This window comes from Phalaenopsis equestris, unplaced genomic scaffold (genome assembly GCF_001263595.1).
Source record: "Phalaenopsis equestris unplaced genomic scaffold, ASM126359v1 Scaffold000233, whole genome shotgun sequence".
NCBI lineage: Eukaryota > Viridiplantae > Streptophyta > Magnoliopsida > Asparagales > Orchidaceae > Phalaenopsis > Phalaenopsis equestris.
Window position 1 is genome coordinate 107756 of NW_018164675.1, and position 19066 is coordinate 126821.

The 19066-nt window shown below is 32.8% G+C and overlaps 1 protein-coding gene across 3 annotated transcripts in view; it reads left to right on the forward strand.

The window, feature by feature from the left end:
* Nucleotides 1-1377: 1377 nt before the first annotated feature.
* The window catches only part of LOC110023839 (protein misato homolog 1), a 70750-nt gene continuing 53061 nt past the window's right edge, over nucleotides 1378-19066 (forward strand). Inside the window, exons 1-3 of one of the 3 annotated variants that reach the window (XM_020723451.1) lie at nucleotides 1588-1683; nucleotides 18530-18550; nucleotides 18630-18703. In XM_020723451.1, the coding sequence (XP_020579110.1) occupies nucleotides 18632-18703 (72 nt within the window). In that variant the 5' untranslated portion in view covers nucleotides 1588-1683; nucleotides 18530-18550; nucleotides 18630-18631. Of the gene's footprint in view, nucleotides 1684-12688; nucleotides 12779-18529; nucleotides 18704-19066 lie in introns of those variants that run through there. The other 2 variants (XM_020723449.1, XM_020723450.1) reach the window with 2 other exon arrangements.

Genomic DNA, 19066 nt, shown 5'->3' on the forward strand with positions numbered 1-19066 from the left:
TATATATATATATATATACATATTTTTCTTGGTGAGATTTCACTACATCCTCCCATTCCTCCAACCACCAATACCTTTACCAGTCATCTACTGAAAAAATGATATATTTAGTTCAAGCCCGCGAGACGGCTCGTGATTAGGCTATTACCTTTACGAGCTAAGGTTGACTCGAGCTCAAGCTCATAATTTGGTAAACAAGTCGAGCTCGATAAGGGCATGAATCGAGATAGGCTAGATTCATTTACACTCCTACCATAGTTATTCAACTGCCATGAATGTGTATTCACAAACAACCATCATCATAATCACAATATATTTTATTCTACTATGATCATAACATGATGATGTCCTTAAAATGTATGTGTTGACCTCATTTTATGGGGCCAGACTCTTTCTCTCTCTAGAGCATATGATTTAGACTTAGGATTTGCTAGTAACAACGCCTAGATGACTCGTGCTGGGATCCATACCAATTATAAATTAAGCAATTTTGTGACTTATATTGGTTTCATGTATTTGATGTTCAATCTTCAAACTTTGGTTGAGTTAATTGGGGCCAAATTATCGAAGCTCGAGTTCAATTTCTATATGTTTGGAGATGCCCTAAGCAACATTTTCAAGCTCGGAGACTTGATTCTATAGTTTAAGTACCTTTCAACCTTGTAAGATCCTTTCAATAAGACTTAATATTTGTTCTTAATTCACGCTTTTAGTTCAAGATGAGCTCCATGATCGAGTTAAATTGAAACAAAAATAAGAAATTAATTAATTGAAATAAAAAATAAGATTTAAAGTTGGAATTAAAGACATAAAGAAAATGTAAATTTATATTAAAATCAATAAAGGAAACTACATCTAAAAAAATCAATCAAATCATATAATCCTAATTAAATTTATAACTAAACATAAATAAAATTAAATCTCTAACAAATTTGTACTTAAATAAGAATAATAAGGGAGTTTTAAACTTAAAAAAATCTAAAGCTATTTTAAATAAAAAAAATTAACAACTTTAATTAATAGAAATAAAATGTAAATATAAAATTAAAATAATATACAAAATAAGTTTAAAATATAATTAATCCATATTATAAAATAACTCAAAATTGAATGAGAAAAATATCATATGACTCCACATAAATTTAAAGCAGGATTGAAATAAATAATAAATAATATTAAAATAATTATATTTTTATAGAAAAATCAAACAATAAATTAATATTAACACAAATTTTTGAAATAAATCGATTTATATAAATAGTTAATTTTTTTTTAAAATTTAGAGACTATATCCAGAAATGTGTACGGTACACCATATTTTTAATAAATAAATAAAAAAAAGTTAATGGACGGTGGAGATCGGTCCGCATGGAATAATTTTTCGCCCGCCCAAAACCCTCACTCGGCTTCTCCTTCTCTACCAAGACCCTCGCCCTTCTGCTCCTCACCTGATTTCGCCTGAAACCTGCCTCCTTAGCCCTAAACTCGGTTCATTTTTATTTGGCCGCCTCCTTTATCATTCATTATCGAATGCTCTTCTGTCCTTAGGATCGCACGCAAGGGTTCTTCCTCCTCCGATCGTTTGAGCCGAGGATCTTCTTCCTCGTTCAATCGTGAGCCGTGAGGAGCTTTTCCTTCCTTCGATCATCCGAAACCGTAAGGAATTCTTCGATTGTTTGAGCTGTAAGAAATTCTTCTTTCTCCGATTATTCAAACCGCAATAATTTATTTCTTGTGATGAATTGAAATTTGTTAAGGAATGTATGATTGAATTCTTTATTATCAATGATGAAGTTGCAATTTGCTTTATGGTTGAAATAAAAATGGCAGAAAATATTGAACACTGAGTTCTTTCTTTTTATGGATGCTGTTTCATTACAGAATTATGCTCTAATTTCCAAATCTATTTCATAGCAAAATAAACTAGTTGGGATTCAATGATTCAGTGTTTAAGAGATTTGAATATATTTCAGAAAATCCATAAGGGCTTTTGTTTTGTTTCTTATCCTTTCTTTTGGTTGGCCGTCTGCTTTTTGAAAGCTTATCAAAGCCTTCACTCTTCTCCTCAAATTTTTCACATCATACTTACCCTTGAAGAGTTAGATGTATACCAACAATTCTTAAGTTTTTATATACGTGCCACTAAATTTGTGAAAGTTTATATACATGCCATTCAATTTTTAAATATTCATGCATAGAATATTTAACTTTAAAAGCCTTTGTGTGTTGTTAGATTATTACATTTTTATATATGATGCATATAATTTCTAATACGTATTTACTATTAAAATCTTAATATGCACATGACATCTTCATTTTAAAAGTAAACTACAGATTCTTCAATTCTATGAGTATTCACAAATCTGACACCTAAATGCAAAAGTGATGCTATAAATCTTTTAATTCATTAAATTATGGTGTATTTGGATGCATAGCATTAAAAATTTGCTGAATAATTTCAGATTTTGTAATTTGGCTGTATTTACATATATAATATTTCTTTCTATCAACTATGTGCTTTCAAATTGTTTAATATTCATAGATTTCAAACATGTGACATATACGAACTTTCTCATTTGTTATGAATTTACATGTATCAGGTTTGAATTTAGATGACATAACACAGGTTTAAATTTATTATGTTGATACATAAATAACTTCTAAACTGTCAAATGAGTACATGTCTTTAAATCCTAATATATATTTATATATATAATGTATAATCTCTCAAAATCAGTATAGTGATTCTTAAATCTGAATGCATTTATATATAAAATATCTAAACTATAAAGTAAGCATGCAGCTTTCTTGGATACAATTGCATAGATAATGTATAAATATAAATATATAATATTTTATATGAAACTGCAATTATCTATATATTTGCATGTCTTAGCACTTGAAATCATATGTATAATTTTAGATTCTTTTGAATTAACATTGTATTCATATGTTTAACAGTTTAAATTGATAATAGAATTTCAGATTCTCTTACTTGCTTGAAGGTAATTATACAAAGGTTTAAACATTTATGCTTTTGATACTTTACTTTATACACAAAGCTTTCTTAACCTTAATTTTAAGAAATATAGTTTTATTAAAAGTTGAATGGTATGAATGTAAATTTTGAAGTTTAGGTGTCACATATACAAAACTAAGAATTAAGTGGATTGAAAGTAGACCCTTTTATTATTGCTTCATATGTAAGGTTGCTTAAGAAGCTCTTTGCCCTTCTTCTGGATGACACATTTCGTGGCTACCCTTACTCGAGAATCCTCTTTGGTTACAATGTCCAACTGAGGAGGGTCTCATAGTTTCTTTTAGCAACCTTACATAATGATTTTCATTTTCTTATTCATATTTCAAAGTTAACATATATACATTAATTGTTATGAACTCATGTATTATGATTCTTTAGAAAAACTACTTGAAATAGCTTGGAAGACACCAGGTATGTTCTATTCCTTGCTTATTGACCACATTTGATTATATTTGCTTTGTTTAAATATATGATAATGCTATTCCTCTTTTATTTATTGCATTTTTTTATATATTTGAAAAGAGAAGCCCTAGGGTAGAAGATGTAGGACAAATATTTAGGTTAAGACCCTATAACATGTGACTAACACATTCATTTGAAAAATATAATATTAATAAATTTTAAACCGTATAACAAAATTCATTAATATAAAGAAACTCAATTAAATGAAATTGCCCGCATTTGAACCTTCAACTAATTATATCAAATCACTCAATAAGACAAGATGTAATATGATAAATAAACATTCACATAAAAAAAAAAAAATGAATTGATTCAAAAAGAAAAACAACAAATTTGTAAAAATTTGAAGCACGTCAATCTCTTCTCATTGGTGATCAAAATGACTATTGATTATCACAACAGGCTTTTTGATTTGTTCGGAGCATTTTGAGTATCACTCTTTGGTGGATAAAAGCTTTCATATTTTTTATGCTAGAAAGGACAAGAGTTAGAGAAAAATTTATTGTCGTTCATCGTTTGTCACTAGGTTTCAAGCTTTGTTGCTGTAATTTTCATTTTACTCTGGCATGTAAATGCCCTCGACGCACTCTTACCATATATAGTTAATGTTTTTTGATTTTATTTAAAAAAAGGGGGTATTTGTGTAGATGGAGTTTGGCTAGTAGGCTATGGATCAGTTTGCTGTGGATTAGGTCAAAACCTTGTCAGCCTAATTCTGGATCAGGTTCCTTGTGGTTTTTGATCCAAGAAAATTAGTATGATGCAATAAATATAAATAAGAATTTACTGAACTACAACTAATTGCACAATAATTTATCTTCTTTATGTGTAAATTCAGAAATATGTAAAAGTTGAAATTCTAAGATAGAGTAACTATTAATTAAATTAAACAAATCAACAAAAAAATGATCCATAAAATATGGTAGGCAATTGAAATTTCAGTTGTAATAATTTTGACTAAATTCATGATTTTTGCAACATAGAAAAACCAACTAAGAAGATAAATAAATGTAAGAGATCACTAGAGTTAAGAAGATCTGAATCTCGCACAAATACAAAGAGAATGGTTCATAGAGGTTGAGTATTGCACATGAATCGAATTTGAAGGAATTCCATTCCCAACAATCACACAAAACTGAAAGCAGAAATCTGAATTTTTTTTTGAATAAAAGATGGGCAAATCACATATCTCAGCCATTTATTTATAAATTTTATATTTCTCAGGTTAGACATAAAGTCATTCTAATTTTGATCGGTAATTCAAAATTTTATCTTAATTTATTTTGAAAATATAGTTGTGAAACATGGGGAATATATATAAGCTACTTTTACAAGTGGTAGTATCACTGGAAGCAATCCACCATAACTCCTGAATCAACGTGAATTACATTTCTCCATAAAATACTTACTCAGGGTGGCGGTAATGATATAGTCAAGCTTGAGTCATGCCCTTATCGAGCTCGGTTTGTTTACCAACTTGTGAGCTCGAGCTTGAGTCGAGTTAGAATAGCGAGCTCGAGCTTGGTTCGTAAAGGTAGCAGCCTGCTTGCAAACCGGCTCGCGAGCTCGAACTAAAAATATAATTTTTACATTAGATGACCCTAAAATGTATTTGTGGCCGGAGGAATAGGACGATTCAGCGAAAACACACCATAAAATGTATCGAAATTACTAACGACAGGCTAATCGAGCTGACTCATGAGCCAACAAGTCGAGCTAGGACAAACTCGAGCTCGTTTAATAAACGAGCTGAAGTCTGAGCTCGAGCTCAAGCTCGTGTCTTGATAACTCGGTTCACGAGCTTAAGTCAGCTTGGCTCATTTATACCCCTAATCTGTGGTTTAACATTTGATGAAACCAATGAATACTTTCTCATCGTAAAATTTTCAGATTTGCTATCAGGGAAGAATATATCAAAGTGTATGACATTGAGGAAGAGAAACTTAAAATAAATTTAAAAGCAATTAAGAGAGTTTTACTTACTAGTGATTGTTGGATATGAAACCAACTGATTGGTTACATGTCTTACTGTGCATTCTATTAGTTTTGATTATAAGTTGCATTCTAGGATCATTAGCTTTAATGAGTTAGATATTCAACATATTGAGCTTGTGATTTTTAAAGCTATTTCTTAAAGTTGATTTTACAATGGGGTTTAAAAAATAAAATAAATATAATTACTTTGTATAGTATATCATTGAATGATGTGGCTGCTATAAATTTTAAGAGATTGCTTAGTAGAAAGTTTGATTTTCTTTTCATGGGTGATTTTTTTAATGTTCGTTTTACTGCTCATATTCTAAACTTGATGGTGTAGGATGATTTGAAAGAAATTGACAAGGTAATTGATAAAACGATCCCCTAGTTGTTTACATAAATTTGGTGGTGGATTACAAAACAAGTTTTTTTTTAAAATATCCAGAATGGGTTGAACTCCAAAACAGTAATCCGATTATTTGTATACGACCAATTTAATTTCAAAGTATCATATTTATCTAATTTGATTCCATAGCTGTACAAAATTGATCCAATGATTTGGGTCAATTTTGTTTGGTTGAGGGGTTAATTTAGGGAACTGTGTGGCTATATCTGCTACACACGAATAGTTCGGGGGCTATTTTAGAATTTAATATATATGTAAATTAAATTTTTTTTTCGTATTTCAAAGTGAAAAATTATCATGGTTTTATTGTTCTTCAGTGTATTTCAAATTCCTTTTAGCTCTTTTATCATGATTTTAACAACAACAATAAGATTCGTCTGCTTGTCCATAACTGTAAATGAATACTCATTTTATTGTGAAGTCTTTTGGAAGTTCTATTCCTTTTTATAGGCATAAGATGTCAGTGTGTTCTGCACTATTGTGAAGTACGCGTTTACCACACAAATATACATGCCGACCAAGTAGTATATGAATTTTTGAGAAGACATCGATCCCACAAAGAACTAGCTAATTTAAAAAAAATGTGAATGTTCTAGGTTGGTAATCCTATGGCTAGTTTGAAGTATCAGAGGTTTGTGAATTTTTAAAATTTTAGTTTTGTAAAAAATGAAACCTAAGAAACAAGAGAAGGATTTTCAATCAAGTGAGATGATATCCTTGAATTGGATCTAAGAAAACAAGATTTATTAATTGTTTTCAAATGTGGTTGACAATCAAGATTTCTTCTTAGCCTTTTCCAAGGTTATAAGAAGTTTTGGGTTTTTATATTATAATTTAGTCTCCTAAATCATGTAAAAACCGACAGAATTTCATGTTTCTCTATTGTTTGCACAATCCTAACAACAGTAGTCATATTCTCCTAGAGAAGTGTATGCTAACTTAATTGTTTTGCCAACCTTCTTTCATCGTCCTGGATCACAACAAGCTTTAACATTCTAAGTGTCCAATTTAGAAGTAACTTAAGCATGCAAAGTTAACATATCAATATTTCCAATAATATTCTAGCAATCATACAACGTGGATATCTCTAATTTACTTAGATTAGCAATCCCTCTTAAATATGAGGGATGAACAAACCAAAAATTTCTTTGAAAGAAATAAAATCAAGTTTATACAAAAGAAAGAACAATCAAACCTGATTGAATCTTTCTTTTCTCCACCGATTTTTCCTTTTACAACGAAACTCCACTTGCATGCACTTACAATAGAGGAAGTATACTCACTAATCACTTTAAAAAACTCTCACTTCCATAGGCTTCAAAGCCCCTCACTCTCTCACAATGAGTGAGTACGCAAAATAACACTAGAAGCCTCTATCCCTTTGAATCTATTGTATTTAAGCGTTTAGACCGCTATATCACCATAAAATTGTAAAAAATCCTCATAGTCAGTGTTGAGCGCATTGACACCCTTCGAATCTCTATATGTGGGCACGAAAGGGCTATTCATCATTTTCAGGCGCATAGGCGCTTGTACTGGACGCCGCCTAGGCGCGGGGCGCCACACTTTCAGGTATTGGCGCTTATTGTCCCGTTTCTCTATTTTTGGTGAATTCGGGAATGGTTTGAGCGCCCAAGTGTCAGGATGGGCACCAGGGCACTTGGACAATGATTCAACATGCATTTGATTCTTTTTTACCCCCTTTTTGCTGTCATTCAACCTGTTTACTAGATAAACAAACAAATATATCCTTAAAAAGAAAAAAAAAATACAAATAACTAAGAAAATATATGAAATAACAGAATATATTTTCAACACGTCAATTTTTTCAATTTTTCCCAAACTTAAATATTACTTTTCTTCAAGTAATTCAATTTTGTAAAGTTAGAAATTTTGAAAATTCATGGTTGATTATAGCTTCAGTTTGCTAGGTTTTTTTAGATGAAGTAAAAAAATAATTCAAAGTGCAAATTTCTATTCTTAATATTGATTTTTTTTTTATCCCCTATCATCCTAACATAACTTATATTAATATTATTTTTATATTATTATCCTTTAATCATTTATATGTAGTTGACTAAAATAACACTAATTCTCAAATATATATAATTCAATTGGGGTTATCAACTAAATATTATTAATTAAGTTATTCTCTTTTTGAATACAATATTTTGAATTTAGAGTGAAAAATGATCTTAGTTGTTTGACTCAAAGGTATTAACTTCTACATTGAATTTGTTGATACTCTAGTGAATCTCTTCTACTGAAGGGTTGGCATAGTCCCTAACTGATCTTAAGGCGAATGCTTTCTTTCCTGGGGTTCACTTTTTCTTAAATTTTTTTTTTTAAAGTTGTGTGTTTTCTATTTTTTTTTTCTGTTATTGCTTTTCCAATTTTAGGGTCAAATAACAGTAGTTCGACAGATCCATTCCTGTGCGAACCTATGCCTAGTTAGTGACCCTAAACTACAAATAACACAAATAACTTAACACAAAATTACTCGTAACACGATAGAGTAAATTAAAAAGCTGAAAGAAATCATAATTCACAATAATTTTATATTTTTAAACACAGTAAACAACGACGAAGATTATGTAAAATACACAATAGAAAATACAAAACAACAAAATAACATTACTGCTTTCAAATCCAAACTTCTAATTTTTAACTAAAATTGTCGTAATTTGAAATTTAACATCGTTCGTCAGCAACAATGTCAAAAACTTGATCTGCATTGCGCTAAAGTACACGTCAACCACACAAGTATGTATGTCAATTAAATAGCATAATAATTTTTGAGTCTGTCTATCGATCACACAGAGAACTAGTTAATTTAACAAAAAAATTTCTAGTTTGAAGTGTCGAATGATTATGAATTTTTGAAAAGTTTTTATTCTTAATTTTGCAAAAAGAAGACCTAAGAAATGAGCAGTAGGGTTTTCTATCAAGTGAGAGAAACTTCTTGAATTGGACCTAGGAAACCTAGATTTATCCAATTGATTTCAAATGTTGCTTCTTCCAAGGTTAAGGCTTGGTATTTCGTATCACAATTTAGTCTCCTAAATCATGCAAAAATTCTTGGGATTCCAAGTGTCCCTATTGATTGCACAATCTTTACAATAATATTTATATTCTCCCATGAAAGTGTATGCTAACTTAATTGCTCCACCAATATTCTTTTTTCGTCCTGGATCTTAACAAGTTTTAACATTCAAATGACCAATATAGAAGTAAATTAAGCATGCAAAGTTAGTATATCAATGTTTCCAACAAGACTCTAGCAATCACACAATATGAATATTTCCAAGTTACTTTGACTACCAACCCAATGTAGTGAAAATTATAGTTCTTAAACATAAGAGATGAAAAAAAAAACAAATCCATTGAAAAAAAAAATCAAGTTTATACAAAAGAAAGAACAATTAAACCCGATTGAATCTTGCTTTGCTCTACAATGATTCTTTTACAATGAAACTCCACTTGCATATACTTACGATAAATGAAATACACTCACTAATCACCCTAGAAAACACTCAATCACATAGACTCCAAAGACACTCATAATGATCGAGCACACAAAATAAACTCTGAGTACACAAAGCCACTAATCATCGTATTTAAGCATTTAAATCGCTACATCACCACAAAGTCATCAAAAATTGCTCAAAATTGGTGATGGGCGCTTAGGCGCTTGGTTTGGGTGCCGGGTTTATGTTATCTTTGTATGTTCGCACGAAGAGGGTATTCAACATCTTCAGACTCTTAGGCATTTGAATTGGGCGCCTATACGTTGGCCCATGTGCCACACTTCTTGGTTTGAGTGCCTACTTTATTGCTTTTTTGTTTTTGGCGAATTCTGGACTGGTTTAACCGTGTAAGTGTCGGGATGGGCAACGAGGTATGGACAGTGACTTATCATGCACTTTAGTCCTTTTTTACTCTCCATTGTTATCTTTCAAAATTTATACTGCATAAACAAATATATATACCCCAAAATCACAAAACAATATGATTAATAGCGAGAATATAAGGAATAGCACAACATATTTTTAACCTATCAAATTTCCCTAAATTTAAATATTACGTTCCCTTAAGGAATTCAATACATAAAGTTAAAATTTTGAAAATCCATGGTAGATTATACCTTTAAACAATCTAAAATTCAGCACTATTATATATGATTTTACATGAGCTTTTCAAGTAATGTATAATTTGTAAAATAATAATAATAAATATACTAAAACTACTTGAAAAATGGTATAGAAATTTTGTTACATGCCCCCACTTTCCCTCTCGATAAAGAATTTAATAAGGGGGAAAAACTTCTGTTATTACTTTTTTATTTATGCATTTTGTAAAGAAAAAAATGTTTTTTTTCCTGAATATATTCAAAATTTATTATTCTATTTTAAGTTCTTTTTAAAATATCTTTATTCATTTAGGATTCAATATAAAATAAAATTAAATTTAGTAATAAGCTGAAACAAAAGACATAATAAGTAGCGGTATTTCGAGCTTGGTTCAATACGTGACAGATCGACTCTGCTCACTCCATTTCTTCTTTCATGAATTGTTAAGTTTAGCTACTTAATATTTGTCAATTCAGCAAAATCCATCCCTATTATCTGGTTCATATGAACCACATCAATGCCACTCTTTTCATATATCTTTTAGTGAAGTTGCTCTCTTCCTCCCTTTTTTACCACATGCTGTCTAGATATTAAATCTTTGATAAGTTAGAGCAAAACATGAAACATTTTGAGCCTGAGTCTGACCTCGATTTGAAGCTTTTCACTAAAAAAATATAGTTTGCTTTTTAAAGAATAAGTTATAGCTGAAGTATTTCGTCAGTGTGTTGGAGGAAGAACGACATGAGGTCAAAGCTTTGAGACGCGAGCTTTCTCTATACGCAATTCTTGTCAACGATGTTGCCCTGCCACATTGAATTCTCTCTTTAAGCATTCACTAGGATTTTTATTTATGAAAAAATATTTTTTCATAATTATTTCTTCACTTTTGCTAGTGACAAATCAGCTGAAAGTTGGCAGTGCACAAGGTTAATTGGTAGTTGTGGTTAATGAGTTCATAATTTTGAGAATTATGTAATAAGAAAAAAACAATTTATTTATTTATTTTTTAATTCTTCTTATTTGATGATCTTTAAGAAAAACTATTTTGGGATTTTCTTTTATTTGATTAAATTGAAATTTATTTTCTTATGAAAACTTAGGATAAAACGAAAGTATTTTTTTCTAACCAGGTCTTTAAAAAAAACCACTTTAGAATTTTCTTTTATTCAATTGAACTAAAATTTATTTTTTTATGAAAATGTAGGATAAAAAAAATATTTTTATTAACTATGATTCTTTTCATTTTAAATCTTTCGTTTTCTTCCATTAATATAGTTGTGATTTTTTATCTCTTTGAGTTGCTATTCTAAAACAAATTAAAAAACTAATGATGGTCGATGGGCTAACAAAAAATCATTTATGGGTTCAATCAAAATTTTTTGTTCGAGTACCCTTTTCTCAACATTTAGACCATTGAGAAAAATTGCTAAAAGTCTGATTTTTATAATAATTAATCTCTCAAACTACCTTCAAGTGTCCCACATTTTGCTCTATTTTTTCTGAAGATTTAATCGTTAAACGAAGCATAGAGAAATAAAAGTAAGATGACAACAACTTCAAAACAGAACGAAACACAGAGAGATTATTGAAGGATTTTTTACAATCCTCAAGATTAATTTGGAAAGAGGGTGACATGCTCGTTTGTATGAACCAGATAACATGGGTGACATTTGTTAAATTTGCAAAGGTTAGATAGTTAAGTTCGATGATTTAACAAATATACCAAGTGTTGGTCAACTTTTTGAAAAAAAAATATATTTTTTTAAAGTTTAATTTAATCTAAAAAGGTATATGATCTTTTTTAATTTTGAAAATAGTGTGTTTTAATTTTGAAAACAATGCAAATCTACATATTTAGACCATGTGAAGCAGTAGCAACGAGAAGAAGCTGCTGAATTATAGCTCGAAGAAGAAATTTGCAGTGAGAATAAATAGAATACAACGAATAGAGAGTAGGAAAACAAACTGTATACAATGACTTTAGGATTTCTGAGAAAAGAACAAGATACGATGGCAAAATCACCACCTGAGAGCTACCTCAGGATGCAGCCGCAAGGAAAGCAAACCCAATTTTCATGAAAAACAAAAAAAAATAACTCCCAAAAATCTAGCTTCCTTCTACACAATAACTCTAAATAAAGGCTATACTCTCCTACTTACAAATATGCCCTCTTAAAATATAAAGACACTGATAATAAGCTAAAATTCATAAATTAAGACATATAAATTGAAATAAAACTCTAGCTTTCGCGTCACCAAATCTGTTGAATAGTTTGACTTCTTGGTTAGATCTAGTGTACATGGACGTGTCTAGTGCTTGTTATTGCACGGTTTATTGTTGGATTACATGAGAAACATGTTACACAGAGAGCCACAAAGGAGGCTAAAGTCACTTTTTCATGGATTTTTACATATATATATATATATATATATATATATATATATATATATATATATTAATTAGTTTTTAAAGTAATTTAAAGATTATCATTATTTTCACATTGCTCTCTCTCTCTCTCTCTCACACACACACACACACACACACACACACATACACACACACATCAAAGTGTCCAACCCATTTATGTCCAATTCCAAGGTTTCTTTGCTTTGCCATCTCCACTTGCATCCCCACCCCATTTTCTCTCATTATTCTTTTTCTTCTTATTTAAGGAAGCATGGAGTTTCTTTCAATGTCTCAACAAAAGGAGATCATTAAAAGAAGAAAAAGGAGAACAATCTAAGAAGAACAAAGAAAATTGGGTATGCCATCCTCGGCATTTAAACTTATACTTCTAGTTTCATCAATCTAGTTACATTTCTCCTCTTCCCCTCATTTTCGAACCCGACCCGCTGACTTGAATTGACACCCCTACACTTCATTTAATAATAACCATACCCTCTCTCCAATTACTGTAACTTGGACTGTGCAGAACAATTTAATATTTGTTGAAGCTTGAATGTTTTTCTCCATGTTGATAACATGAAGACATACCCATCACATATATGTATGCCACGACATGCATTTAAAGCCAAGAAATTTATCATGCGACTAGTATAAGGGATTGCATATGTTATAAGTGATGTGAATTCACTCGCCCAATGAATTTTTTTTGTCCTTGTTTATTTATGGTTTCAAATAAATTGTAGCATACATGAAATCATGTTGCACTATTATAAAACCATTCCCCCCTCCTCCGCGCGACCCAACATTTTTTTTTTTAAAAGCACTATTATTTTACTATGATTTGTGAAACCTTGACCAGCCATTGAAGCTATTTGGGCTATGGGTTGGTTGGTTCGAATGGTTGAACCAGCCTAACCAATTGACCCAAAAAATTAGCTATATGAATAATGACATCATAATTATATTACATGTTTAGTTATTGAAGATTCTTTGTTATATATTTAAACATTAAAATGTCCTGCACTTATGTTGTTTGTGTCTGATCTACTCAACTGCTAGAGCTGGTAATGGTACAAATTAGTTTTGATCTGTCAATAAGCAATCTAAAATTTCAATCAAACTAAACTTGCTATGTAACCGTTCCTGAATCAAGTTTTTCTTGATTTAACTGATTGAACTGGCTAGTTGTGGCTGTTTTTAGAGCATTGCTATTTTCCATCTCCATCTAGAACCATTAGAAGGTTTCTGATTAAAGCCATCTCAATTCATGATCATATTTTGGTATTACAACATAATTCTAAAGCTTATAGGCAGTGAAATATAAAAGTAACGGTGAATTAAGGTGTAAAACTCATACCCTCCTTGAGTCCTAAAATGTTAACCTTGGAGAACTTTCTATGGATAATTAAGTAGGAGAATTCTAGATTATATAGACTATGAACATTAGCGGAAAAGCTTATTGGGCAAGTGATATTGTATACATCATTTAGGTCCCAAGCCCGGATGAGTTTTCGTACTGCTAGCCATGGATTTTATAGCAAGAGAACAATGTGCATAAAGAGGAGAAAAGCAGGGACTTAAGACAAGCCCAGCTGATAATGAAGGGAAGCGAAAAATCTGCCAAAAGGCCACCAACTTCTTAAGTCTTAATTCAAAATTGGATGCGGTATCAGAGCTGTCAATAGATTATCGGTCAATAGATGTGGACAAGGTAGCAATTTTGTGAAACATTTATAGACATGTTCTCCATCTAGAAGTTGACTAATGTGCAAAAGATTTCTTTTGCATGCTAAATTTATCCTCACTTCCATTGCATTGGCGGAACTCATTGTCCAAAAACTATAAAGTACATGGACAATATTCAAAGGATTATTGAAAGCTCAATTTTATCCCATCAGACTCCAAGATCAGATGAGCATATGATGGTTTAAATAAGACAGAAATAAGTGTATGGATGCATACAATGATATTTCGTAAACAAATAATCACATTTGATTTTTTTGTTGTGGGAGATTTTCTTGAGAAATATGTTGCATAACTTCATAAAACACTGCACATAGAAAACTTAATGATACCCACCGGGACTAGTAGGAAAAACAGTGGAAACACAAAAAAAAACTTTTATTAATATATGTTTTGAGTTACAACATGATACAACAGAAAATAACAACACCAAAACATAAAACGACACAAGTAAACACCTCTCAAGTGTATTACTAGGGTGGTGGAGGCCGGCTAGGCGGATTGAGATGGCTAGCAGGGGTGGCAGCAACAAAGATGAGGTGAGAAGCTGTAGGAATAACTAGACTGGCTGCAGTGCAACGACAACGAGACATTGGGGCAAAAATGGCAGGAACACTAAAATTTTGCTGTCCCGGGGCGGCAGCAACAAGGACTTGTGAGTTAGAAGCGATGTTAGCAAAGGTGTTGGCGCTTTGGGGTGGCGGGAAGGTGTCGGACAACAAGGTAAGACTGCAGAAGGGTCACGGAAGGTAAAAATGGAGGATACAATACCACATCGGAGTAGGATACAAACGAAGCATCACAAACTCCTCGGATACAACCCTACAAAAGGGAAAAAAAAACTCCGCACAAGAGATTTGAAAACAAAAACAACCAAGACTAACTACCTCACAGAGGACAATAATTTATACTCCCACTAGGCAAAGAAAACTTCTACATAAAAAGAAGAGACGAGGAGCGAAGGAAGGGCGACAACCCGCTGCGATGGTTTGCAATTTCTCTCTCGCATTTGCATTGCTTCTCCCGCTTTCGGTGCTTCTCGGGTTGGCCTCCTGCGGTTTAGCACCATGCTATAGGGGCGCTGTTAGCGCCCTGCTAAGCGGCGCTTATTAGCGCTCAGCATCAGCCTCCCGGGGTTGGTGGAGCTTTGATGTCATAGATCGAAGCTTCCGTTTCGTCGTCAGCCACCTCTGGATCCCGCTGGCGGTTATACTTTCTCCTGAGGTACCAAAGGATCTTCTCCCACTTGCGAGCAAACATCCACCTCAATCCCATTTTTCGGGATTGTATGCCTCGCACGTACTGCTGAATATTCCCAAAGTAGCTTACAGGCGGTCCAGTTTGATGCGTTGAGTGTCCTACACCCTCATGACTGCTGGTGCGGTGTCAACTGTGAGGCTTTGAAATCTTCTCTGTTGTATTTGTCCCATCTTTGGAGCTGGTATCTCAATCCAGTCATTAGTTGTCACCACAAAAACTGGTCCTGTTGATGTTTCTTTGTTGATAAGAAATCCGGTGACCTTAGGCTCTGTCGAAGGAAGTAAGGTGATGAGCTTCCTGTTCTTAGTGAAAGAATACATGTTTTTAAATTCGTCATGCTGAGCTCTTCGATCAAATTGCCACGACCGTCACAATAAAAAGTGACAGTCATCCATGGGAACCACGTTACACCAGACTCGGTCTTGTAGTTGGTGTCTAATCGAAAACTTTACCAAGCATCTTCGGCTGATGCTGACTCAATTTTCCTTCGGCCATGCTTGTGAATGCGGCTGGGAATATATCTAAGTTACAAGTTCCAATTTCTCTACCATCTGTGTCGATGCCACGTTCTTGCTGCTCTCGCTGTCGATGATGTGGCTACATACCTTAACTTTTACTGTGCAACAGGTGTAGAATATGTTGTGATGAAGCTACTGTGGATCCCTCTTGTCCTCTGTTCCTCAACTTTCTCCTCGACGCTTATTTCTTCCATCGTGCTTTGATCTGTGAGTGTGACTACTCTGCTTGTGGGAAAATTGGAGTCTATGTGGCCGTAGTTGTGGTATCAGTTGCACTTTCTGGTCAATATCTTGTTGGAGGAGCTACCCTTCTTTGTCCGGGCTTGCCCGTGTCTCCCGGAATACCTTTGTCGGTCGTGGTAACTATAGGTGACTGTCTGCTTGAAGATTGCTGCCAGAAAGATGATTGTTGCCTGCTTTGCTTCTGCTGTCTTTTCATCTTCAAGGCTAATGTCTGGACATACAACGTCCAGTACGGTTGCAGTTACTGGCAGGCTTCGGTCCCCCAAGGTATCAGGCTATTGTCTGCTCTTCCGTTTCTATCAGCTCGCACTTTAGCTATTAGTGGATCGAATTGGGCTGTGAATTCCTCCATTGAAAGATTCCTCTGTTGCAAGTTGCAGAGTTTCAATAACATATCATAGCATTGTTGGGGTGACAGGTACCTTTTCTGCATTGAATTCTTTATATTCTTACTGCTTTCTATTCTCCTTTGTGTTTGTAGATTTTCCCACCATAAGGAGGCATTCTTCTTTAGTTTAATGACAACTATCTTGACTCGCTTGTCCTCTGGTTTGTATTTATATTCGAAAATCCGCTCGATTGATTGCAGCCAGTCGATAAAACTCATCTGGGTCCATTCCTCCCTCAAATGCAGGGAGGCTCATTTTGATATCGAAATTCCACTGACTCCCATAAGTGGCATGTTCCCTCAACCTCCTTTGGTATTGGATATCAAAACGATGTGGTCGATACTCTTTGTCACTGTGGCCTTTCCCGTGGAATGGATTCAGATCCTCGTCCTTATCTTCCCTTCAACTTTCCCGATATCGGTCTTGGTTCCCGTCATCCAACTCAACTACTCTCCATTGCAGATGATGAATTTCTCATTGGATATCTTCCCGAGTAGAGTCTGGTGTACCTCTTCGTAGTGGCATGTTTGGAGTTGGGGATTGGAAGGGAAAAAAATGGGTAGATATAGCTTGGGTGGGGCGGATGCTAGAAACCTTAGGATGGGACTAAGGGGGCTAAGCGCTTTTGTTTCAGATAATGTAGTTACAGAGCCATCATTGGTGGTAAACCTAAGCCATCTTGGGCTTGTGCAGTTTGGCTGATCAGTGAGTAGAACCAGCTAAAATTATAGCCGGTGAAGGAAATATGAAGTCCGGCAAGTTCATGATCTACACACAGGTCGAATATTTATGAAGCCAAAATAAATTTCTGGGTGGGTTGTTTACTTGGAAAACTGATGAACTTGGAACTAGTTTGCTAGACAGCATTGCATGAACCCATCAAATCAAATGGTGGTACATAAAATTTCTGAAATATATTAAAAAACCTAATGCATATAAACATATCACTTATCGATCTTTATATTTGTTTGGGTTGAGTTATTATTTTTAACCCAAAAATTACTCTTTTTTGGATTATTTTTCTGGCCCTCCCTCAAATTATAATTCATGCTATGCTTACAAATTGTATCATGTATTGTGAAAATTGGGCACATTCACAAAAAATTTTTACCATGACAAAAAAGAATTAGCTATGTACCTACAATACATAGCAACTGAACGAGTCAATTTAATCGGCATTATAAATAAAACAGAAATGTTGAGTTCGGATTATATATTTTCCTTAAGTTACAATTGATTTTAAATCCACATGTGAAATTTAAGTCCTGAACTAAAGAATAAAAATTACCAAAACATTCAATCTCTTGAAACCCAAAGTTTATGGAGTCAAAATTAAAACACCCAATTCTACTTCTAAAATATTGAAATATTTACAAAATGGTAATTATTAGACCTTTAAATCTTCATTTAAATTACCAAACTGTTTTAAATTTTGACTTTAAGGTAGAGAACCATATAAACTTATTATGTTTATACAACTTCAATCACCGTCAGTATCAATTTCAAATTTATAATTGTTTAGTGATTTTCAATGTAAGAAATTTGAGAGGAAAAAAAAAAGAAAAACAACAAAGCAATCAATTGAGCTGTTTGGTATAACCCTTGTCCAGTTTAGTTTTTTTTATTTTTTATTAATAGAATGTTAAGTTAAATATAATGCTTTATCTGTGTAGATAGGCCTATCAAGCTATGATAGGCGTGTATACTATATAAGAGGGACTTATTGGCTCTGTTTCGTGTGGAAACTTTTCACCATTTGTCACCCGCATTTGGAGGGCATTGTACTCCCAAACTAAAACATGTATTTAGTATTTAAACTGAAGTTTCCTATTCTGTATCATTTTTTTTAACTTTCAAATGTGAGTTTGATATTTCTTTGCTTGGAACTATCAAATTCTTAGTTAACCTACTATTTTTTTTCCTATTCACAAGTTTGTATTTTCTGTTTATACAGGCTGGGATTTTTCTTGTTCTGGTGCATGTTTACTTTGCAATTTTGTTCCCACTGGATATTGCAGCAGAAACAATATTCTGATATTAGTTTTTGGTTGAAGATATGAGGGAGATTGTGACAATTCAAGTTGGTGAATTTGCCAATTATATAGGGTCACATTATTGGAACTTTCAGGTAATATCGGACTGCACTTGATAATTTTTTGATCTTACTTTGATGCAAATCCTCTGCTTCGATGACTCTTATATGTTCTTATAAGCTTGTACTTTTTTGTTATCATTTGGGATAATAATTTTTATCATCAGTCTTATGACTCTTATCACATACATTTCAGGCAGACGTCACAATTTTATTTCCTAAAGTCATTGTTGTCTGTTGAACAGAAAAGAATTAACGTTATATAAATAAAATGTTACCTGTGGCTCTGTTCCTGATGATATTAAAAGTTTAATTTGAGATTCATTTTGTTTTTGATCTTTTAATTTTTATCACAGTTGGAAGGGGAACCGTCAATGCTATGTCTTAACCACACCCGAC